This window comes from Triturus cristatus, chromosome 4_2 (assembly GCF_964204655.1).
Source record: "Triturus cristatus chromosome 4_2, aTriCri1.1, whole genome shotgun sequence".
In the NCBI taxonomy this organism is placed as follows: domain Eukaryota; kingdom Metazoa; phylum Chordata; class Amphibia; order Caudata; family Salamandridae; genus Triturus; species Triturus cristatus.
The window spans coordinates 402,774,135-402,799,234 of NC_140586.1; the positions used below are offsets into that span (position 1 = coordinate 402,774,135).

Sequence of the window (25,100 nt, forward strand, 5' to 3'; positions counted from 1 at the left end):
TGTGACAGTCTCTGAATCAGGTTTGCACCCAGTTAGCCCAAGAGAGGGTTACAAACCTTGGCATTGTCATTGACAACGCCGTCTCTATGGGTCCACAGGTTCAAATACTGATTGGCTCCTGTTCTTGTATACTGCGCATGCTTAAAACAATTCCTTCCACTGCGGTCACTGGACAGTAGGAAGATTGTGGTTCAAGCCTTGGTGATGCCAAAATTGGACTACGCTAACAGCTTATACCTAGGGCTGCCTGACTACCTTATCCAGCGCCTGCAAGTGGTGCAAAATGCTGTGGCTAGGGCGATCCTTAGACCGAAGCCCAGATCTCACATGACTCCCATTCTTAAGTCCTTGCACTGGCAGCGAATGAAGGAAACAATCAAGTTCAAAGCCATGGTGATATTTTTTAAAGCACTCCAAGGCATAGGCGTCAACTACCTCAAGAAGCGTGTTAACCGCTACATTCCAACAAGGATGTTTTTGGGGTCGGCGCACTTTCATTAGATCCTAATGAGCAGTGTCCCAGTGCACAGAGTCAAACAACCAACAGGACCAGTCAACAAAATTAGGAGTGTCACACAAAAGGAAGCACTTTTTCAGAGCCCCATTAAATTACGGACAATTTTGAGCAGTTATTAGAATTAAAAATGGTGCAATGTTTATCACACTCATTAATTATTAGGTGCAAAAAAAATTGCGCCCTTCATGAGATATCTGCAGGTAAAGCCTGACAACATTTAGCAATGGGAAAGTGCCCAGTATTTATCAGACGTGCACATTTTCCTGCGGTGAACACCAAAATGTGCATGTATTCCCCCAAAACTCGGATGATGCAATAGTTATCACATCCGGCTTGCTTGCAGTCAGGACATTAATCTTTTACTCTTTCCTTTATATCACAACATCTTTCCTGCAGCCTAGGTATCTCTTATGATGCATTCAACAAGCTCATACAGAGTACTTTCTTATGGGTCATTGAAACAGGCCGGGCTAAAGGGAGAGGCAGTATATCTTTTTTATACAGCCTTCTTTGTTCACCATCATTTTTAATCAATAACTCTCCTGGCTTTGAGTATGCTAAAAGTGTAATAATCAGAACATTCTACTAGAGTATCCAGAACAAAGGTGACATACATGATTGACTGAAAATTGCATATTAAAACAGGCAGATATCTTAGTTGTGTTTTCTTCTTGTTGGATAATTAAAATAAAGCAGATTCTTGCAAACATGCTTGTAAGATCTCCGTGAAAACACGTAAAACTTCTTATCAGTTGGTTGTCTGAGGTAGGAGGTAAACTAAACCTTAGAAGAGGCATATGGGGAATTGCATGGATTCAATTAATTATTGTTGGAGATGAGTTGGGAGTTTTACTGATGAGCACATGATGGACTTTTCATTGGTTTCCCACAATTGATGAACAATAGGTTGCAGTAGACATCATGGGGAAGATTGTTACAGAAGAGGCGAACTCAAGCAACTTTCCATGCTTTCCATTTTTTTCTCATAGGGATAAGCAGGGTGAGTTTATATGCAAATTGCTGCCACTGTAAAACCTTGAAACTGTTTGATTTTAGCCAGAGGCAAGAGAAGGGTGGGCATGTCAGTTTTGGGTTTGTGACTCAAGAAGATAAATTTTGCATGTTATCCTGGTCTCCGAACAACATGTTAACTGTGGTAATAGCAGACTTTATGTTTTGCAATCAGGACAGTTTAGCTGCATTAATTGGTTATGAAGTCAGGTAACCATTGTTTAAATAAGTAGTGATTTCATTGATGTGTTAGAGCTGAGGGACTCTGTTTTAAAAGGGGCTTTTGAGCAAGATGGGAACATTGATGATGTAGATGTCCAGTGAAACGAGATGCAGATACATTTGAAATGAGGGGAATGTGCTTTACTCTTTGGTACAATAGTGAAGGGTAGAGAGGCGTTAATGACATAGGTGATATGGGAGAGAGGAGTTCTGCTAATTTTTTTAGGGGGGAGGACCTAAAAAAGGGTTATTTGGATGCCTAAGATGGCTGGAAATCAGAAATGTATTTAATCTGGACTGATGCCCCTAGGGTGAACTAAGTCACAGAATATGGCAGTGGTAACAGGAAAGAATGGAGGGGTGGAGGTTGTAATCTCTTTTTGAATACTGAGGGATTTTTCAAGGAACAGAATACCCCATGCTCATAGTTTTCCCTGTTTAAATCTTTAATGAACAGTACCTGTTTGTCTAGCACCGTATCTGCATCACTGGAGTTCCGTGATGCACTTGTTAAACATATTGTATTTAAAGTGTGGGATTTATGGCAGAAAACAATGCACCGAACAACTTAGCGACACTCCTCTGTATCTGCTCTCCGCTGGCTCAGGTTCACTATGGCAACTGTTTCGTCACCACTGACTAGAAAGTAAAAGCAGTACTACCATTCAAACATTGTCTATTGAAGCTGTGTCTGATCATTTGAATACACTTTTCATTCATATTTTCTTTAAAGTGTGGGATTGAGGACAGTAAAAAATGCACCATACAGCCTGGGGCAAGATCTCCTTACCCTTTCACATGTGCTGGCTCAAGTTCACTATGGCAACTGTTTGCCCGCACCAGACTAGGAAGTTAAAGGTGTCATCACTTGCACTAGGTTTAGCTCTTTACGTGACCCAATCCCAATGGCGATGTCCGGGATGCTACGGTGAAAGCATTTCCTAAGTTGCTTTTGCCACACTCAAAACCATCCCACACACTGTTGCTCGACTAGTCAAAGGAGTAAGAATCACGTTCAAGATGGCTTGTGCTGCGCAAAAATCCTTTATCTCAGGCTATCCACATACATATTGGAGAAAATGCACATCATAGCCACAATGAAAAACAAAAAATGCAAATTTAAAATTATCCTAGAAATTCCTAAAAGCAAAAATAATAATGTAAAAGTCTACCAGAATTCTTAAAGCTCTTTACAAGTCCCTCAAGAAAAGAAAAAAAAAACTTTTCAAACTCGATCTTAAAGACTAAGGCCCTGATTTAGAGTTCGGCAGACAGGTTACTCCGTAACAAATGTGAAGGATATCCTGTACAGCCTATTACAAATGCCATAGGATTCAATGCATTGGTGATATGGTCAATGGGATATATGTCATGATTGTGACGGAGTAACCCGTCCACCGAACTCTAAATCAGGCCCTAAGTTGTCCTTTCTGTTCTATGTTGATAAAGTAAACATTTTCTTCAAAGGCTGAGATATTGCTAAGATCCACAACGAAAACTGCTCTTGCTTGTGTATAACATAAAAAGAAGGTACTCATGGCTACAGGTAAAGCGCTCTGATGCCTATGTAATAGGTCTGTGCTATAGCGATAAGGTGAATAAATTAATAATTAAAATAATTTTTTATTTGCTTCTGCGTTTTACAAGCTCTAAGTGCAGAAAAAGTTGCAGTCACTTCAATGTAATGTGCAGTTGACTGATAATTTCTGTCACTTTTTCTTAAAATGTGGTATTAGCCAGTGAAAACCTATCTTCAGGAAGTCAGGGATTTGAGATGCGAGACAGGCTCTAATTTTCCCAAACTCTAAGAAAGAGAAATACAGCATGGCTCTTGGTAACTCCGACAAAGTAGCTCTTCATGTGTCATATCTTATGATTTCAATATTCTTTAGGCTTTGATTGCGCTTTGCGTCTGGCTGGTTGTGTGAAATATAATAATTTAAGTGTCTTTCTCACTTGCCCTTTAAAGATCATCCATTTTACGCATTCTGTATTTCTATGATTGTTCTCACAAATGCAAATGGGGAAATGCCAAGGAAAGTATTTTTTAACTTTAAGTTTGAGTCATATGAAATAAGTTTTTGAAGACAGGAGCAGAAACATGATTCTGCCATTTTAGAAGTAGAGTGAGTGGATTTTTTAAAATCACAAGAAATAAGCAAGAAAACAAATGTGTAGCTTTACGGGTGGCATGATATTTGGAGTTCTTTAACTTTATTGAATTGAAGGTGACCATACTTTGAGCTCCCTAAAAGCATGCCTAGAAACATAAAAATGGAGGAAGTTTAAAAAAGAAACAAGCGTAAATTGACAAGCCCAGAGAGAATATCCTTGAATGCTTACATTTCTTATTTGAACAGTTCAGAACAATGTTCTTCAAATGCCCTTGATAAGCAATTCTGCAATGCGGACATGATCTGTTATAGCAGTAGTAGCTGGTCATTTGCACGTGCAGCTCAACCGTAATAGTCAAGCCATAAATACATCAGCAACAATCAACCTGAAGTTTGTTACACATCATCGATTACATATTATAGGGCACAGAGACGTTCCAACGTCCACGCTTTTTCGATAAAACCTTGAAAGACAACATGGGCCTGATTCACAAAGGGTCTCTACACTCGTGGTGGAGGCCCTGCAGTTATGGTGGGGTACCCGCACTAGCGGCAGAATCTCCATTCTGCAGTTACCCATTATGGAGGTTGCACAATGAGTGCAGGGGCCCCTGGCATGAGTGTGGGCCCCCCTGCCACAAGTTTGGGTTCCCCGCCACAAATACATAGGCCCTTTGTAAATTAGCCCCCATATGTTCTAAGTGAAGATGTTACACTGCTTGGGGTTGCATACCTATTATTTATGTGTGCATTTTACATTAAACAGAAGATGGCATTCTATATATGGTTCCTTAGCACTCTACCACAAATGAATCTTAAAATAAATATGTATATAATACAACATGCAGCTTATATACATTCAAGCTTGTACTATCAGATTACAATGTACCCTTTACACTACTATTAGCTGTAGTTAATGATTTTCCCTGAGTGGTGGATTTTCTGCTTTATTAGCTATTCGCCTGCCAGCCATCAAATCCTGAAAGAACAAGAATTGGCTAAAGCTGGATAAAATATCACAGAAATGCTGCTCATATATCGTAAAGGAACATCTAGGAATATAGCCTGGGGTATACACTAATAATTGGTATATAGCATCCTTCCTGGTGAGTAACAAGATCAGTTGGAGTGAATAGGGGGAATGGTACTGTGTGTACCGACCGAAGGAGTTAAACCTTAGGAGTTCAATTCATCCCTGAGATAATCTAGGGCAAGGACATATGTCAAGGGCAGGGACCAATGTCATCCCGATGGTCAATTATGCCAAATAATGATTCAAGGAAATGGAAAATTTCAAACAAAAAACAATAACTGACAACATCATATGGGATTACAAAAAAGTGTGATGTGACACTAGTACAGATCAACACATCAAGGTTTGCCAATACAATGGATGCTATTACATTCTCAAATTTCACTAGACCCATGTACTAAGAGCAGTCCAGAGCAGATAAAGATCTACTCGTAAGTGAAAGAAAAACACAAAGTTGTTCTCCTCTTTAAACCTTCCTATCACATCTGAAAGCTAAGAGCTGAGGCAAAGGAAGAAAACAATGACAGTAAATGTAAGTTTGAAAAAAGCTGATGGTTTAAATATTAATGCATACAAACTTAAATTTAAGATATAATTGTAATATTTAAAGAATAATTAATCTTGCAGAACGCCAGGAGCTAGTGGAGACAAAATGGTAAAAGCTGAGAATGGGCCACAGTAGTTGACAGCAGCACGTTCACAGGCTTCCCTGGCCATGTGAGCTTTGCATCAGGTCAGCCAGTAGGAGGCTAACGTGCAAGCTCCAGTGGGTCTTAAGAGTTCACACCAGTTCAGACCACTGAATGCAGAAAGTGACTGCCAAAGAGTGGCAGGCCAAAGAAAAACAGTGAGGCCTAAGCAGTTTGCATCCTTTCCCATGAGAATGAAGCTGTGTGGTGAACAGGTGACACAATAAATACAGTTGTAGTCTTTCAGATGGGAACAAATGTGTGTGTTTACACTGCTGCTGGGATAACAAACCACTGGTGGCTCTTGGAGGTTTTCTTGCAGAATCAGCAAAAACATCAAAAGTGGTTCCCTCAAAATGTCTATCTTCCACGCATGGAAAAAAGAGATTTGGATTACTGCATAAAACGTCCTATAGACAGTAATTTCTGATAAGATTGCTGGATTTGGTGAGTATGGTCATTGGAGATCAGCTAAGGTTTTATGGTAGTGTTTGCATATTTTTGAACTGCAGGGTATTTGGTACAGCTAGAGAAGGATTTCTATTGATTGCAGCATTTCTTTTGTCAAGTTACTTTGAAACTTTGTTCGATATGTGATGCATTTTGGGTGAGGTAGAACGTCTTAAAAGTGATTTAGGTATTGAAATGAAGTGAGCACTTTGGTTACATGATTGTGACATCCATAGGTTTCTTACCAGCTGCTAATCTTCCTGTGTGTTGATACCAACTGCAGATGGGAGATTTACCATATTCATCATCATCATCATAAAACTTTATTCGTCTCAAATGGCCATAAAAGCACAGATAAAAAACAATAGTGTAAAATAGTTGAAATCCAATTACATGGAAAATATAAAGGGAGTCGCAGCCACACAGTGTAGCAGCATTTCCGGGCATCAACCAACTTTAAAAACAGGACATAAAGTGCTTATGGGAAGTGCGGTAGATGACTAGATCTCATGTGTGCATTTACTCTGCCAGCATATTTATCTCCAATTGTCAGGGTGATTACAATAAAACAGAGTAAGAGCCATATACATTAAAGATTCAGTTCTATGTACATTCTAGTTCAAGTAATAAAAAGCTTTCAAATCAACATTTTATCACAAATTCATTGTTTGTTTAAAAAAAAGATAATCATGTACACTTATGTATCCTATTTACTGGTTCTTTAGAATGGCTCTGCGTGTATGTCACATGGAGAATAAATAACGTGAGATTGAAAAAACAATGGGGATGCGTGTATCAAATTTTTAAATCCTGTACATTTCACGACAGTGAATGGACCCCATGTTTCTACAAAGCTGGATTAGCCATCGTGATCTTGCCTTCTTATACCCCTGACAGAAAAATATCACATGGAGGTCAGTCTCTTCTACGTTGGGGCATACTGGGCAGTCTGCATTTGTGTGTCCCTCCCGCTTTTTTGTAAAGGAGCGTAATGGTAGGACTCCATTCCTGAATTGCAGATTTTTGCCAGAAGAGGTTGTATGTCATCTAGCACTGGTTCTAAAACATATATAATTTTTATGTCTAGAAACTCGGCCGTCAGTCTCCCTAGCGAGGGTCTCCTCTCTAGCTGGGAGAGTTTATGTTCTCTGAAACTCTCTACCAGAACTTTTCTAGAGGTTATTTAGGAGGTTGCTTCAGCATTATGCCAGAGGCTACCCCTACCAAAATCCTCACATGTTTCTTAATGTAGGATAACCAGGACAACTTCCCTGCACCTCGTAGGCCCCATGACATCAGTCAGTTCTTCTTGGGGTAGACCACAAGCACTGCCAGTATAATATGGGCCTAAGTGCAGCTTCTTCCTCAATGGGTCTAATAGACAGTAATTTCTGATAAGATTGCTGGATTTGGTGAGTATGGTCATTGGAGATCAGCTAAGGTTTTAGGGTAGAGTTTGCATATTTTTGAACTGCAGGGTATTTGGTACAGCTAGAGAAGGATTTCTATTGATTGCAGCATTTCTTTTGTCAAGTTACTTTGAAACTTTGTTCGATATGTGATGCGTTTTGGGTGAGGTAGAACGTCTTAAAAGTGATTTAGGCATTGAAATGAAGTGAGCACTTTGGTTACATGATTGTGACATCCATAGGCTTCTTACCAGCTGCTAATCTTCCTGTGTGTTGATACCAACTGCAGATGGGAGATTTACCATATTAGCATGCTGAAGTGGAGTGAGGTGGCACTGGTGAAATCAAATGGAGGATTCTCCTACTAGTGATAGGCCAGCAAGTGAGATAAAAGAGAGGTCATTTATATTAGGTGAATGTAGAGGGAAATATATTTTAAAAGGAACTAATCCGTGCAATGAGGTGTGTGAGGATCGGGGCTGACACCTTGGTTTTCAACTTTAGTACTAAGAGTGATAGAAGGTTGGCAATACCACTGCACTGTATCTCTTCACTGAGCCTAGCGACATCTAATCCAAGGTAGATAGGATGCGCAGAAGGAGCACCATAAGGGAGTACACTGTTTGGCCAGGGGCTTTGTAGAGAAGAGATTCCTGGTGGTAGCAAGACCATCGCATCAGTGCCCAAATACATCTGGTCCCCCCTCCATCTTCAGTCCCAGGCTGGCATTTAACATTTTGGCCCCATCTTCTTTAATGACAAATGGACCCGGGACATGGAACTCCAGTGCAGGGCCGCTCATCTCAATCATGCCGGGGGAAATGAAACCCATGGGAGGGGGTGAATGCTAGCATAGACACCCTGTGCTAGGAAATCTGGGATACCGAGATTAATAGGTACACATGGGTGGAGGGGAAGGTGCAAACCCCTAATTGTACGGAAACTTATTCTGTACTCTTTATGTTTCAGTGGCAAAGGACCCATACTGTTGAGAATAATGAGGGCTGTGACGCGATATTATTTAAACCAGACCTGCAGTGTGACACCTCTACGCTGATCGATATATACTGGCAATGTGGTGACCTTGCCTACACCCAGCTCATCCCCAGATGGCTGGGCCTATGCACCCTCGTGCCCATACACACCACAAACCTGGCGATACCTGAAGATCTTTCTGAGTTGTTTCAACATCCATTACAGAAGAAAACAGCTCTGTATCATCAGGCTTGAGGGAGAAGAACTGCTGGTTTTCTGGCTCAGCTCAGTACAAGGACATTCCAGAATAATTTAGACTGTTCACAGAGACTCAAGTAAACACCGGAGGATCAGTATCTTTCTTCATCATGCAAACAAAAGCCAACACCCTCTGGTTACCAATAATGAGGTCTGAACTGATGTGAATGATCAACAATACTGAGCTAGGCCTAATTGCTATCAAGGAAGTACTAAGGGCCATCTGCCTTATGGTGATGCAACATTGGTACATGTTGGACTTGACTGCGATGGAAGGGAGGTTGCGCCAAGATTGGTGCTTCTTATTGTGCTTTTATTCTTAGAAATTACATGAACAATGGGACATTAGCTCCTGCCATCCAAGAACTGCAGGGAGGTGCCCCAGAGGAGGACTGGTTGCATAATATATTTTCATGGATCCTCCTACAGGTGTCCAAACTGTTCACATCAATGATGGTAGCTTTTATTATTATACTTCTATTATTTGGTTTCTTACAAGTAGGGGTTTCCGGCTGTGAAAATGCAGTCCTCTAATTAGGTAGTATGCACTTAGCTAGGGAATAGTAACAGACACTACACACACACACACACACACTTTCTAATGATATAACTGTTATGTCATAGGAGGAAGATAAATCAACTCGAAGGGGAGTGTTGGAATGGGTAAACACAATTTCCATGATTTGTGAAGGCCCAATACAACAATATCAGTAAATGTAATGCCAACGTTTGCCATAACCTGTGCCCATATGACAATGCCAAAGCTCATAAATACAATGTCAATGTATGTCATAATCTATGCCTGCACAACAGCGATGATACCGGCAGTAGCCATCTCAATGCATGGCATAATCCATGTAAAAGTGAGTGCTGTTACCAGTAAAAGTGATGTCAATGTATGCCATGATCTTGGAATGCATAACTATGTCAATATCAGTAAAAACAACACCAATGTTCCCTATGACAACTGTACACAAGCTATTGAGAATGTAGACAAAAATTACAACAGTTTCTACCATGTCATTTTTAGGTGCTTCAGTGAACTCGTACCATTGCTGTCAGATTTACCCAAGGTGGCCTCCCCATCAACCCCGAGTCAGAGAAATGTGGTCAAACATTCCCTGCTACCCACACCCACGCCTATTAAATACCAGGTCTCAGGTGGGGTTCTCTTAACCCAAAGATAAATGTACACCCAGGCAATACCATGATCGATTCCCCAGATAGATAGTTGCACCACAAACAGGTCGACGGCAATTTGCCTCAATAAAACATGTTCGGCCAAAAGCTTGCGTTCCCCAAAAATACCACAAAGCTAGATGCCACATGTAGATTGAAACACTTAGCCAATCAGGACATGACATGCACATCACACGTAGTGATCATGCGTCCCTCATGCCAGACATCTGGACACATGCACACTGGCCCACACTTGCTCGCCCTGAGGTCGAAAGCCATCTGTGTCCTTATCAGGAGCCCAAACCTGTTGAATTTGTGGCTGCAATGACTTTTAAAAATGCAAACATCGTTTTATGGTACTTCACAAAATGTATAAAACCCGCCACAACTTTGAACAATAGGAAACTTTCTTCAGGCACATTCTGTCGAGATAATCCCGGCCACTGCATTTAATTAAACCAACTTGTTTCTGTTTTTCCAAATGCCTCTTGTCCTTTAATTTCTTTAAGGTAAATTCATATCCGACCAACAGCATCAAAGTTGGTTGTGGCTGTAGCACAAAGAGCAGATCTTGTGTCTCAGAAGGTCATCGCTGAAGCAGAAATATCTAGTCAGGCATTGCAAATAGTCATTGTTGGACCTTCCCATTGCTGCTCACCTTGGGCTATTGTTGCTGTAGTGCGAAGTGAAGATCTTGCATCGCTGGTGTTCACAACGAGTCTGGTTCAGAGGAGCTTTGCTTTGGCAGTCTCAGCACATACTGGACCGTTTGTGGTCACAAAGATCCCAAAACTTCAGGATTTCACCTTCTCTTGTAGAGAATTACACTTTCATTCTAGCCAAGGGCCCAGGACCTGGGGAGGCACCTCTTGGGGATCAGAGACTCACTCCAGACAAAGGCCAACAGGGCTCAGGCATGTCCAGTTGCAGTTCCAGTGCAGCATGCCTGCTGGGCAGTTGCAGGGAGGCCTCTGTCGCATGTTGTGTCCCTGTAGTGCATAACAGGAGGTCAGTCATCTGACCTTTTGAGTTAATCAGGTAGCTTGGGATGAAGGGAGAATGTCCACTCTTCCTTCTCAGAGATCAGGGCATGCCTCAAGTAGCTGGACAATCCTCTGGGGAACAAGGCAGGCCTGAAACAGCAGGGCAGTCCTCCTGGGGACATGGCAGGACTCAAGCAGCAGAGCAGTCCTCTGGGGATGAAGGTAGCTCTTCCTCTTGCAATGTCTGCAGGTCCAGGTGTGTAATAAAGAGGTAGTTTAGAAGGTCCAATATTTATACTTGGTGCCAGCCTCTGAAGTGGGGGGCCCTATACTAATCTCACATCTGGTTCTGAAACATTCTTCCCTTCCCCTGTCAAGGCTTCAATAATTTCGAGGTGAAAAAAAAACTGGTGCCAGGTTCCTTCGTATGTATGCTGCAGGCAGCTGTTTTAAATGTAAGTGTGAGAGGAACAGCTCAACCCCATCTGTCCTCCAAGATGGACCATCCTGCCAACTCCTACCCCCCCGTATCACTGTCTGGGAGGAATACACAACGATCAGCAGCTAAGCTATTCACAGTCATGTGACCCACGACACAGGCAACCAGCACCAAATGGTCAGAACAAGAAAATGCCAAGTTTCTAAATGTTACAAATCAAAAAACTTAGCCACCACATTCAATGCTGTTATCAAAGGACCCAACCTTGATTCATTGGTCCTGTTTATTTATTTAACCACTTATTTCAATAGTTTCTATTTTTTCAATGTCAGGAACGGTTGAAATTGTGAAAACACTTTCTGTTTCAACACAATACGTTACATTGATTGGACATAAAATAAACAACAATACATTAAACACCTGAAAGCAATTATGAAAATCTGAATTGTACACCAGTGAGACTTTTTTAGAAAGTTCATACAAGCAGCAATCCTAATTCATGTAATTTATAAAGTTCTGTTTGTTAAACTGAAAGATAGGCCTACTGAGTACTAACCCAGGGCGTAGTTTGCATAGTGGCACTACACGTAGCTACGCAAAGTACACTTTAAACTACGCTCTGCTACGCAAACTGCACTGCAAACTGCGTAGTGCATAGCTGTTAGCACTGTGTGCTTGTCTGCTCTGAGCAATAATTGCAAACAGCATCTTGCACAGTGCAAGCTATGATAAAATAAGTATCTCTGTCTATATATGCTAAAATGCATATAGTCATTTAACAAAAGTGAAAATGATAAATTAGCAAGCAGTGAGAGAGGTGATGATTCTGGGATCCTCGCTAAGCTAGGGAGAGAATGAAGCAGATGTCTTGAAAACAAAAAGCACATCTTCTTGAACGATTCGGTAGTGGTCCCATCCTCTTAGGACCACCCCAAGCACAGTTATTGGCAAAAATACAATCCCAACTAAAGGCCCTGCAAAGCATTATGGGACGAGATTACCACTGAATCGTTCACCACCATGATATGCTCTTTGTGTTCAAGGCATCTGCTTGGTACTCCCCCTATGTTAGGGGGAACCCCAAAATCATCACCTCTCTCATTGCCTAATATTTTCATTCACAGTTCTCTTTTGTGAATTGGCCATTTGCTTTTTTCATGTAAAATTGCTTTATCAAAGCATTTGTGGGTATTGTTGATATTGCTGCTACACTACACATGCATTTTGCGTAGTAGTGCAAACTACGCATGCTCCGAAGTGTAGTACTTTGCCCAGGGTTACTGAATACCTGTGAGATGGCCCAATCGCTCCTAAAATTTTCATCTCTGGAACTCTTAGTTGAGGACTAAGTTGATATGCCCCATTGTACAAAGTCACAAAAGCACATGTTCCAACTCACCCTATTCCTGAAATACTTGACTCTCATTTGCCCTCCTTTGAAGGCACTCCTCTAGATCGGTGGACTGCTCCTGCAGTTTCTGTGATGAACAATGGACTGAATGGAGCGGAATTAGAAGGAGGTGAGGTCAATTGAATAATGTTGTGGATAACGGAGTGTGAGATGCAATCTTGAGTGAGTGTGGTAGAGTGAAGTGAGTAGTTGGTGATGCTGATGAGGAAAGTGTAATAGCACGTATGTGAATGTGTCAGTGAATGATGAAACAAGTCGTAGGGCATGGTAAATTGAATGGGATATGTTGTAAATAATGAAAAGTGAGTAGGAGCATGAAAGAGTGAAAGGGAGAGTAAAAGTGGTCATTGACAGAGTTTCATACAGTGAGCGGTGGAGTGAGAAAAGTGCGCTGGCGTGTTGTGGAGTGAGTGCAGTCAGAAGGGAGGGAATTTAGATGTGGTGAAGAAAGGAGGTGGAATAAGTGGTGTTACTATTTGTAGATGGGAGAGGCAAGAGCAAGCAAATCTGGAGAAACTTAGAAGCTGGAACACCTACGGTCGTCGAAAATAACAATTGGCACGGAAAAGCAATTTAACTTAGGGATGCATGCCTGGATTACCCTTTTTGTTGTGGTAGTGAGCAGAAAGTCTTGTGTTGCTAGCTACAGGAGGGTGGGTTAAACATCAGGGACCTGCAGTTTCTGTAAGAAGATATTTTATGTTAGGGTGTTAAGATTCTTTGTTAATGGGGTAGATGTTCTTATGGAGACGAAACAACACCCTCCCTAAACTCCAGTCCACTATGATGACAGGACAAATGTATACTTAGGTTTTTGGATATTTGCTTTGGCATTGTTCCTCCCGCAGTATTAAAATTACAAACAGGCCGGCCGTGTGTCGCAATGAGGTAATAGAAAAGTACAACATTATGACAGAGCTCATTAGCTGACATTGTGGTGCGTGGGGAATAGTTTTTAAATAAGGCTATATTTTTATTAAATACAGCTTATTTTCCTAAAAGGAAAACTGGATAGGTTTTTTTTTCTTTTGAACAGAACATTTTTACAAATCTTTTAAGATTAGGTAGTGGTCAATGGTACCACTGCTTACATAAAAAAAATTACCATTTACAAAGGAGACGGTGCCCCTTAGGGACCCCCTCCCATTTACAAATAGATTTCTACTTCTTTTCAGTTTGTGGTATAATATTAATATTTTGAGACAGGATTTTAAACACAAAATATTAATACAGACCTTAAGCAATTAGTATTTGGAAGGGATGGCCTTAAAACTTCCCTACCAAATAGAAATTCTTTAATGTTTACTCAACCCATTTAACGATTCAGAAAGTATTTTCAGAATCCTTAAATGGGTTTAATACATTTAAAAAGGTCTTTTAGAGGTCGTAAAGCCTCAGATTAACTGAATCTGAGGGTTTACAACCACTAAACACTGCAGAGGCCCCTAGTGTCTGGATGCAGATACATCACAATTGATGGGCAGAATGCAGAACAATGTCATACATTCACCCCAGTTCAGAGATCTGGGTCTAAACCCATCGTTATTTTGCTCACCATGCCATTCCAGTTTGAACCCAGCCATATGCAAATCAGTCTAGATCCTGTGCCCAATGGGAACAGTCCAGCCCGAACTGCCAGGCCTGGACTGTAAACAAGCATCCTAGGACCGGTTTCAGGGTTTCACCCCTCTTCAGCCAGGATAGCTTGACTCCAGTGGCATGGAGAGCACGGAACCCATGTCTTGGCATACCCATCCCACTCGGGGTGACAAATGCAAAAACAACAAGTGATGACAGAATGCAGTGTGCCACTGGATTCAAGCTGTCCTGGCTGATGAGGGGTGAAACCCGTAAACTGGTCCTAGGATGCTTGTTTCGGGTCCAGGGAAAACCTGGCTTGGCAGTTCAGGCTGGACTGTTCCCATGAAGCACAGGGTCAAGACTGATTTGCATATGGCCAGATCTAAACTGGGGTGGCATGGTGAGCAAAAGAATGATGGATTTAACGCAGATCTCTTGACTGGGGGTGATTGTTTTGATATGTTCAGCATTCCGTCCAACAATGTTGTGTCTTTTGGATGCAGATACAAGGATCAAAATAATATCATACCCTAATCGGACTACGCTTATTGTAAATTAGAAAACTCTAGTTGGTTACTTTGTTTTATGAAAATGTGATAGGGGATTTAGGATTCACAACTCTGAAAATGAAGTGAATTTAATTTGCAATTACCCATTCAGAGGTGGGGAGAGTTTGAGGTGGGGAGGATTCAAAGTAGGTCTTGCAAATGGGCAGATGAGGCCAACCATTGAGTTGGCAAACAAACAAAAATGTGCTTTAAAAAAATAACAGAAGTTAGGAGGAGCAGTTTTTGGCCTTGCTTGAATTGGAACTGAAAAAGTGGATTAACATACCAGCCTTGATATGTTGGTGAGAGCTAAAAGGAATCTCTGTGATCTCCCTCCTCAGGTACTATAGTGGTGCAATAGTCAAGCAATGGTGACATTATTTGTTTTCCTCCTATGTTATGACTACGGTATGAAAACGTAATGGCTGGTGTTGAGGGGGAGGAAACAAATATGCGATGGCAAAATATCTTGCTTCCATCATATGAATTCCTAAAAACCCTATTGAGATTTGAATTACCGGAAACCAAATCTCACTATGAATGACAACTGCACTCTGTGTGCAGTTTTAACTTCATCCAAGATTCTAGGTGAAGTGAGTTAATTTGCCCTGGTTTAATTGGGTGAAGTTTTCAAAACTCAATCAATTTCATCCATGGTGTAATTAAATCTGCCAGTGACTGATGAAAGACAGGATATCCTGTTACAAGATATTGCACTGGTGGGGCTTCCTGGGGCAATATTAATATTGGTAATTGAAACTCTCTCCTCAGCTATGAGATGCAGGGAGCAGAGGTGGAGTGGGCAGCAAGGGGGGGTGAAGTGGGCCTCAAGGTAGCCTAATGGTGTCATGTATTGGACACTGAAGCAGTAGGAGCCAGGGTTTCTGATATCCTGGCAGACATAGGACTGATCAAGCAAAGAACAGCAATGGGGAAGGGCATAGGGCTAATTGCTAAGTGGCACAAGTACTCACGCTGTATTTAGTGGCCACTTGTGGCATTAGGAATGGTTTTCCACTTCTGCAGTGCAAAGGCCACTTAAGCTACCCATCGAAATTGTGTAACAACTGACCTTGCAAATGTGCACACACTTAGAGAATGTCGAAGAAAGTTCGATACGTAGCTCAGTTTTTAGACAGGAGTACCCCTGATGACCAACTTTAAAAGCCTTTGTAAAGTCACTTTTTCTTCAGAAACTACTTGGAAAAGAAAGATGAAAAAAGAATATCTGCACTACCGTCCAGAAGATAGCAGACAATAACTGGGTGGCTGTCTCAAAAACCTTCTTGAAACCTTGCTCTCAGAAACGTTTCAAGGAGAGGGGGTGTTAGTCTCTTCTTGACACACAGTCATAGGGGGATTAAGTTTCAGCTATAGAAAATTGATTATCTTTGTGGAACTGGCTTCCAGTGGATGGGGGATGCAGGCCATCCAGGATCAGAGACTAGTGGAAACTTAACTGGAGTTTGTCGACCAATCCTGTAAATTTGAAGGTTTAACTTGAGATAGCATTGCTATGAAAACTGACTCTGAAATTAGTAAACGAAAAAATCCATATCCCAGGAACTAATTCAGGACCTTAGGAGAAAAAGAAGCTACCTCAGTGGGATCCCTACTGTCATTTTCATTCTCTGAGTTTTAAGGCACCGCAGTTAAGGCTCCACAAATTCCTCAGATGATGTGAATCTGACGCTAAGGAGTTCTTGGTGAGTACTTTGTGTGATTTGCACCATTGACCTGTAAAAATCTCCAGAAGGTTTCATTACTCTGCAACTGACTAGGACAAAGTCACATAAATTATCTGACAACTCACTATCCAGACCTTGCACTGGAACCCAAAATGTTCTTCATCCAGCCTACTGAGGTCAATCAAGATTAAAGATACTGTAGGTAGCACCAAATGAAACTTTCTCAACTCCTTCAGTCCTCATCACCTTCAGGTTTGCTCCACAGAATATATTTTACCCTTATCTTTTCAGCATTTTACTCATTGCGTTTTTATCCATTTATTTTACAATGGTTTGGAATGTTAAGTTATTTTTTTCTGTAGAATTGCTTGCGTTCACTTGTTAAACATTATAGCTGCCACATTTGTTGCGGGCCGCCCTTCAACTCAGGTCACTACTGATAGCAAATTCTGATCACTCTGATAGCAAAGTCCGTTGATCCTTGTGGGTTTATCCGTGTAAGCGCTGTGAGACTTCGATCACAGGTTACATCTAAGCAACTTATGACGGCAATACTAATTAAATGTTTTCATCCAAAAATGTATTGCAATAGCTTTTTTTTATAGCCTTTATAGTACACACAGACATTCTTTTCATGTCGAGATTCTGAAACCCATATTTGTAAACTTAAACAACAGCTTATAATATGTAAATATGTCTATTATATATTCATAACTGCAAGAAAGAATATTAAAAAGGATTTTCACACTAACATTCTACTGCAGCTCCTACTATAGCAGCTGTCCCTGGCAAAAAAAACACATTAGAAAATACAAGCTTTGTTTTAGAGGGTATTAAATAGGTTCATCCCTTTTAAATGAAGCAGATTTGTTGGGTTGTGTGATAAACTTAGCAGTCAAGTACTTGCAAATAGGTTTTAATAAATAAACACATAAAAGTGACATGATCTAATGTCACCTTTTTAATAAATTATCTCGGTCAGACATTTAAAGCACAGTTTTTTAAAAAATGGTAGGTCATCGCAAAAGGAAACAGGTCAAATTGAGGGGCATATCCAACGACTGTGTTGCGAAAACTGTTTCAGAAGGAAATATAGTAACAGAGCAACGGATGAACAGGCCCTGCAATTAAGCATGTTTGTAATATTAGAAAAATCTAAAGATACGGGCTAATGCCAAGCATAAAAAAATGGTCTGTGGTTCTGTAATTCCCATTTTTCTTCTGCACACTACAGCTTGCAGCATGGGCAGGGGGTTAGCCCACAACAGCCATTAGTTAATTCACTGGGAGTGACATTCCATAAGGTGCATATTTAAACACAAAACTATGACAAATGTCTCCTTTTCGAGGCAAAATCATATTTTTGTTTTTAGACAATGATTATTTTTTTTGACTGATGAGCGCCTGTCAGCTTCCCAAGCAAGAAAGTTTTCACAAACCATGACAGAATAAAACGAGCATTGACAAAGCAAATAGGCTGAAGCCCAATGCCAGACCTAGTGGCTTTGCCAATGCTTGTTTACTCATGGGATTGGTTGTTGTATTGTTCTGCTCCTTCCAGGTACAGTCCTGGGCCACACAAATGCATTCACTGTACTTTCTTGGAACAGAGAAGACATTAACATTTAACGAAAACACTTTGCGTGCTGGGATTCTTTAGCCATCGTAACAACGTTAAAGAGAAACTGAAAGTACTGGAACACAATGTGCTGTGGGCAAAAACCCCAGGACGGGCTGATGGTGCCAAACATGACTTAAGGGTCGCTTGGCAAATATGACCTACTGATGGTCATCAAAACAAAGAGTCACAATTCCACTGTAGCTTTATTTGCAAGGACAGACTAACAAACAAATGAAATATAGATGGAAAGACATAGGTAGCTGAAATATGCATGTAGAGGGTGATCAGATTGCGCTCTTCCCCAGGCAGGGCCATAGACTATTCAGTCCTGAGCCTTTATTTAACAAAGCATCGGACTATTGGTAACACACCTTTAATCATTAGTTTATAAACAGACAATCTGATACTGAGTTTCTCGAGTCATAATGACAATGAGTCAAGTCGAGCACCCATGTGCTTACCTCAAGGACCGAAGCTCAATGAGCATAATTCAAATGTATTGCATAAGTGCTGACTGTTTTAATTATTGTTTGCTTCTGTTTTCTTTTATATAATTGCATTGTCCCATCAAAACTGAGGTGCCTACAGAAACAGCTATTTTCTCTCTCAAGCCTGTGTTGTTGCTTCAATATTTTAAGATGTTCCATATGGATAATTTGATTAACTTGAATAAAACTTTGGGCCAAGGGATCGTATAGCCTGCCAGGCTTCTTTGTACCTTTTACTGGTAGAACAATCCACATTGAAAACCATTAGTTTGCATTCCTACAGTGGAAGCAGAAAATAATATGGTAAGCTAATTTGTAAACTTCACTAAATTGGTCACTTTAAAGAAAATATACAAGTAAAAAGTGCTAATAAAACGCACACAAAATGAGTGTTCAATGAAAAGAAAAACAGCAAAAGAAAAAACTTAGATGGAGAATTCTTACACAACAAAAGTTTCGCCTCAAGGTAATGTTTGACAAATTTAAATTTATGAAACTCTACTCACCAATTTTAAATAATCCTTAGATAGAATATTAAGCTAATATGATGCACATACTACCAAATTGTTGAGCTCGGTACAAAGAAAGTTTCAACATGAAGAGCTACATGCACACAACCAAGCGCTTTATGTAAACAGTGTAGAATTCCTCTCAAGAACTTTCCTAATTGGCATCATACATTCAAGGCACAGTCAGCAAAGACTGTAGAAGAAATAATGTAAATGGTAGAAGTCACATATTATGACTTTTGTTCAGTTTCAAATAGCACCCTGGGTGCTACGCCATGCTGAATTTATATATCTATGTGCGGAAAGCAACATCAAATTAAAAATATTTTGCAGAACTATTCCACTACTATCCCAGAACTATTGCACTAAAAATCCTGATTCTCTGTAGACCTCCACACACACTGCAGTTCCTCACTTTCAAAAGCCTCAAGATCCAGAAGGCACAAACAACAAATCCCTACCCTCTCCCTAAAACTGGAACGAGTTAACCTGCCACTCAAACTTTCCTCTGCCACTGCAGATTTCCAGGGTAGAACTAAAATCCAGATAATTCAATCCCTTCTTCAGACCAACAATCTCAGGGCCATATTATCAAGAATGGTGCAAACATTATTGCCGCTTTAGCGGCAGGAAACTGCCACTAAAGCAGCGATAAGGAGCTTGATAATATGCCCTAGAGAATTCCAATAGATGCCCAGGTTCTGATGTCAAGGACATCAAACCTGGGCTTCTATTGGAATTCTCTAGGGCATATTATCAAGCCCCTTATCGCCGCTTTAGCTGCAGTTTCCTGCCTCTAAAGCGGCGATAATGTTTGTGCCGTTTTTGATAATATGGCCCCACTTTTTTTGAGGGCCCGATGCAAGTGCCCTCTCTTGAGTTACTAATTTGCATCCCATCTGCACCCAACTACTGTATTCATATATCCAGGCACTTGATAAACAAATGTGCGTGCAATTGGTAACTTTGCATGCCTTGTTCTCATCTTTGGAAATAAAGGGCTAATTTTTTACCATATGCAAAGAGTACATGATATGAATATGGTTACCACCTAGTTCCATATTGTCAAGACACCATATCTCTTACTTTGGGCTTTACGTCTCATATCTTAGTTTTGTATGCATGAGTCCAACAGGTCAATTGGTCAAAAGGAACCTTACCACATACTGAAATGAATGTCTACATCACACAAGCATTCCTTCACACAAAAAGTAAAATAAACAAAAAGCTTTGGATTGAACAATTTGAACAATTTGTGTAAATTAACTGTACTTTAGGTATTTCAAAAGCAATCAATTTAATATCATGTACACATATATAATTTTAACTAAAATGATTAACTAAATTATTTTATCCATATTTCATTACCTTTTTGGGGTTTTTTCATACTGAAATGGTTATATATAAGTATTTATATAAATATACAGATAGATAGATAGATAGATAGATAGATAGATAGATAGATAGATAGATAGATAGATAGATAGATAGATAGATAGATAGATAGATAGATAGATAGATATGTATGTATATTCCGGATTTACAGATCCTTAAAACCACATACATTGAACAAAAAACACATACTCGTGTAAAAAATGAGAGACTTAAAACCAATAAACAATATTAAAACAGCATAAAACAATACATACTATATATTTTATTAAGGAAGTTCATCAATAAGCTTAAAAATATTCAACCTCACTTCCAGTCTTGAACTTCCATTTGACGACCTAAGGAGTTCCTTTAGCGACACCTTTTGACTAAACCTTCAGTGAGCTCTGGCTTCAACAACATTTGCTTTATAGAACTTGTAGCTTCTGATTTCCTTTCACAAATACGGACTTACAAGCCCAGACCGAAAAGTGCCTTGAATAAAAAGCGGCTCTGGCGAAAGTTGTCAGACATCAGAGTAACTGGAAACCATCAAGGACACCATTACAGCAGTTCTGTAAAAAGTCCTACAAAGTCACGCAACTTTCACCTAAGGAACGGAATCACCAAACGAGCTTAAACAGTGCGTGTTTTAACTTCATTTGAGTGTTTTGCAAAATAGTCCCACTCAGGAAACATTAATTACAATAAATCACAAGACCCAAAAATTCGATTAACACACTTTTTACACGTCCCTTAACACATGTACGGTTCGAACGGACAATTGTAACTTTCTTTTTACGTTAGGGATACCTATAATCCTCCAGTCCCTAAGCAGTGCAAGTAGCAAATGAAACATGTGCATGGTATATTGTGCAGCGACACTGCCCATTTATGCAACCCTAATGCCAGCGCATGGCCTAAAGGGAAACCTCTCCAATGACAAATGAATTCCGCAGAGAACAGGTCTGAATGCTGCCAATGGGCCCATTTGTTCCCCCAATAATGAGGAATGGCTTTTCCTTCACCACGTCTCTTAGCGTTTCCATGGTGATTCTGACTTACCTCATTGCTTCTCGCAACGCTCCCCGCTCACCCAGTGTTGTGTGTTTGATGTCATCAAAATTATTTTCAAGCTTCTCGCAGCCCTATGGAAAAAATAAAAGAGCCCAGAGGTTAGTCTGAAAATATATATGTGCTGTTGTCCATCTACCCATCAATTTACCCATGTCCATATACACACATTTTGTTTAAATGTTACCATAGACATACCCATGTTCATCAAGTTTTTTAGAGCGTGCAGCCGACCTGCGAACAACACTTGAGTGATGTGCAAAAGTTGCTACCAAACCTTATTTCAGCAATTAAGGTACACAATATTTCATCAAGTTTAAATGTAAACAAACATTTGGATAGGCAATAAATCTGACCGTGGCAAGCTGTGGTAGTAGTTATTATTATTATTTTTTTTTTAAAGATGCTGCAAGCGTAAGTGTAAAAAAAATACAGAAAACATTCTTCCACAAACATGGCTGCCAAACGTTTGCAAGAAAAATTCACAGTAATTTTAACAGAACAGTGTGAGCGCTTCTGAGCACGCATGGGTTTGTACAAGAGTTATAGAAACCCCTATTTAGGTTTAATGCACATCAAAGGAAAGTATGATTGTATTGGTGCGAAAAAATGTAGTGTTTGCAGAATTACTGGAACCTGAAGACATTATCTAGACAAGCCAGGATGGATAAAAAAGATAGAAGGATAAAAAATGGAAAGAAAAAGCCAATGATTATTCAAAGTACTGGCCCACCAGTCTTGTCACTAAAGAGCTCTAGCTTGATTTGAACATTTGATCAGGAAAATTGCCATCGTTCATCGTGTAAGAGATCCAATGGCTGAAGTCGGCTGATCCATTGTCCCATGCTATATACAACCATAAGCCACTCTATTAACCAGCGGCGGCCGGCACAGTTAAGAGCAGTGAAGCGGGGCAGGGCGCGGCAGGGGCAATGGAATAGGTATTATTTATGTATTTAACTATACCTGTTCCATCATCTGTGGATGTCCCCCCACTCCCACCCAGGGCACAAGTCCTATAAAAATAAGTGGGGTGACTGACAATATGCAAATGACCTCATGATGTCACATGCTGAACGTGTCCCGGTGTCTGAAAATGACACCGGGACACGTCCAGCTTATGTCTGTGGGGCCCAGCTTCTTGGCAGGGGGAACGGTGTCCACCCTGTGAAAAGAGTGGGGGACCGCCGTGTACCTGCGTGTACCCCAGACTAGAGCCCTGCTCCCACCCCATCCCACCCTGACCCCACTGCCTCATCGCATTTACCTGTGCCGGCCGCTGCTGCTATTTATGAATATATGTATGTATTTGTTGTTTGTGATATTTTTGTGGCATGAGGCTGGCTGGACAGCTATAGCTGTGTAAATTGTTTCTAAGCCAGACTGAAAAATATATTAGTGAAAGATAGGTATTTCGAAAGCATCATGACCTGAGGACCTGATGACAAGAACAATTTGGAGTATGTACCGTAGTACTCCTGTGGTACTCTTTTTTGTATTATAGCCTTGCATGCCTTTTTTTGGAACACCACAATATGTCTAAAATAGAAATAAGATGGGAATATTCATTTATAATTAGTAAAAAAAAAGAAAGAAAGGGCCGTGTTCTCTTTGAACTTTGCTAAAATGGACTAGGATATTTCAGGGCTGAGTAGCAAAGGCCCCAGCCCTTCAGGGGACCACCTTTCATCCCAAGGCCAATACATATTTGTGAGAAATGGAAGACTCAGTGGACCCTCATCACATTCTGCAAGGGGTGCTCATTGTGCATTACTCCACTGTACACCACTGAGCACTTAGAGAAAATGGTCATGGAGTGCAAATGCACATATCCAGCTTTATTTATCACACATTTTACACGTTTTAAATACAAATGATGTGTTTTAATTATGTATTTGTACTCTCGCACTAGCATTCTGGCAGTGCTAGACAAATGTAATTTTAAACATAAATTCCTGTAACATAATGCTTAAATGAAAAAAATAGGTGTACAAATAAAGATGTTTTCAGCTCACACAAGAAGACTCAAGAACTGACAGTCTCTGCTCAGCCGAACCTCTGAGAAGAGGTTTATTGGTTTGGGGTAAAGCATCGATAGCCCAGGACAGAACAGCCCGTTCTTTGCATATATTTTGCAGCATTTAATTAGAACTCCTGTCACTGCTGAATGAACACAGCTTCTTAGGCGAGAGACTATTTCACAAGGAAAATTGTACATTTTAAAAACGCATCCTCACTGACATCCTAGTTTTGTATCAAACTGAAACCACTTACTCTCAGTCATTTGGAGCGGGTAGTGGTAAGGTAGATTGCGGTAAGTGTCATGCTGGAGAATTCGTTTTAGATTCGCTCTGGATCTGGGATGCATTATTATTTTTTCTTAAATTAATATGCTTAGGGCCATTCTGAGCAACTCAGTTGTTTATGCGTCACCACGTCTGAGCTGCAAAACTTTTAAGTTCCAAAATTAGTACACTCGATGACAACATAAACAAATAGAACTCCCAGTCCATACAACTCCCCATTACTCTAACTGCTTCCTCTTTTGTTTACTGCTTCAGAGCAGATAAGTATATATATTTATCTTTAAGATCTTCTTTATATTTTGAGTTCTGTTATATGGAAGTTTAGTATGTTGGAGACATGACACAATTTATGAGTCCATTAGGAGATTGTATGAGTGAGTGTATTAAGCAGTATTTGATTAACTTTATTTATGAGGATATCGCACTTTAATATGAATGAGAAAAAAGGGAGACTAATCTATTGGAAAAATAGGAGCCTTTGTTCTAGTACTCCTGACATGAGTCTTTCACGCTTGCGTTGAGGCTTATTTTGAAGGCCATTAGAGCCTGTTTCAAGACATGCATATGCTGTGAAAGCTAATAGTGCTGTTACATCCTCTTAGTCTGTTTTTAGTGAGGGAAAAAACGATAGATTACAGCGCAAACAGGGTTTCATTATTAAAGTTAAAAGGGGTTGGATTTTTTAGGTAAAAAAAGAACTTAGAGATAGCGTTCAGAAAACAAGGAACTTTTTGTTGAAAGACAACAGGAAAAGGAGAAGTTTTTTGGGTGAGTAAGGGGAATGTTGACCTATGTCAGACAAGGAGGGTGTCTCCAATAAGTGGAAAATGCTAAAAAATGCCCAATACGTCACAAGTAAAAGGCAAATTAACCCTGCAAATGAAGAAATGTTTGACAAGGTGACAGAGGATAACAGAAAGGATTTGGATTAATATATCCTTGATTCTTTGATATGGATTATGGTGAATATATTTGTACAGAGTTTGGTGACAGTGAAGACTTTGGAGTTGGTTCTGGAAAGTTAATAAAGGATCCCTTGGGACAAAAATTGTTGGCTCCAAGGAATGAGGGACATCCAAGAAGTTCAGATTGGTGGCCTTTGGGTTACGTGGCAGACTATATGAAAAAAAAGAATAAGGAAACCTCTAGAGAAAGAGGAGAGAAATGTCATGAGAGCGGAATGCTCTCTCCCACTAGTGGATGAGAAGTAGACAATGACGCCCA

The 25,100-nt window shown here is 40.3% G+C and overlaps 1 protein-coding gene across 2 annotated transcripts in view; it reads right to left on the reverse strand.

Moving 5' to 3' along the window:
* Positions 1-25,100, reverse strand: part of DPYD (dihydropyrimidine dehydrogenase) — a 3,539,101-nt gene that overhangs the window by 3,087,226 nt on the left and 426,775 nt on the right. For both annotated transcript variants that reach the window (XM_085601856.1, XM_085601855.1), the window contains exon 3: positions 21,562-21,644. In XM_085601856.1, coding sequence (XP_085457982.1) covers positions 21,562-21,644 — 83 coding nt within the window. The remainder of the gene's footprint in view (positions 1-21,561; positions 21,645-25,100) is intronic.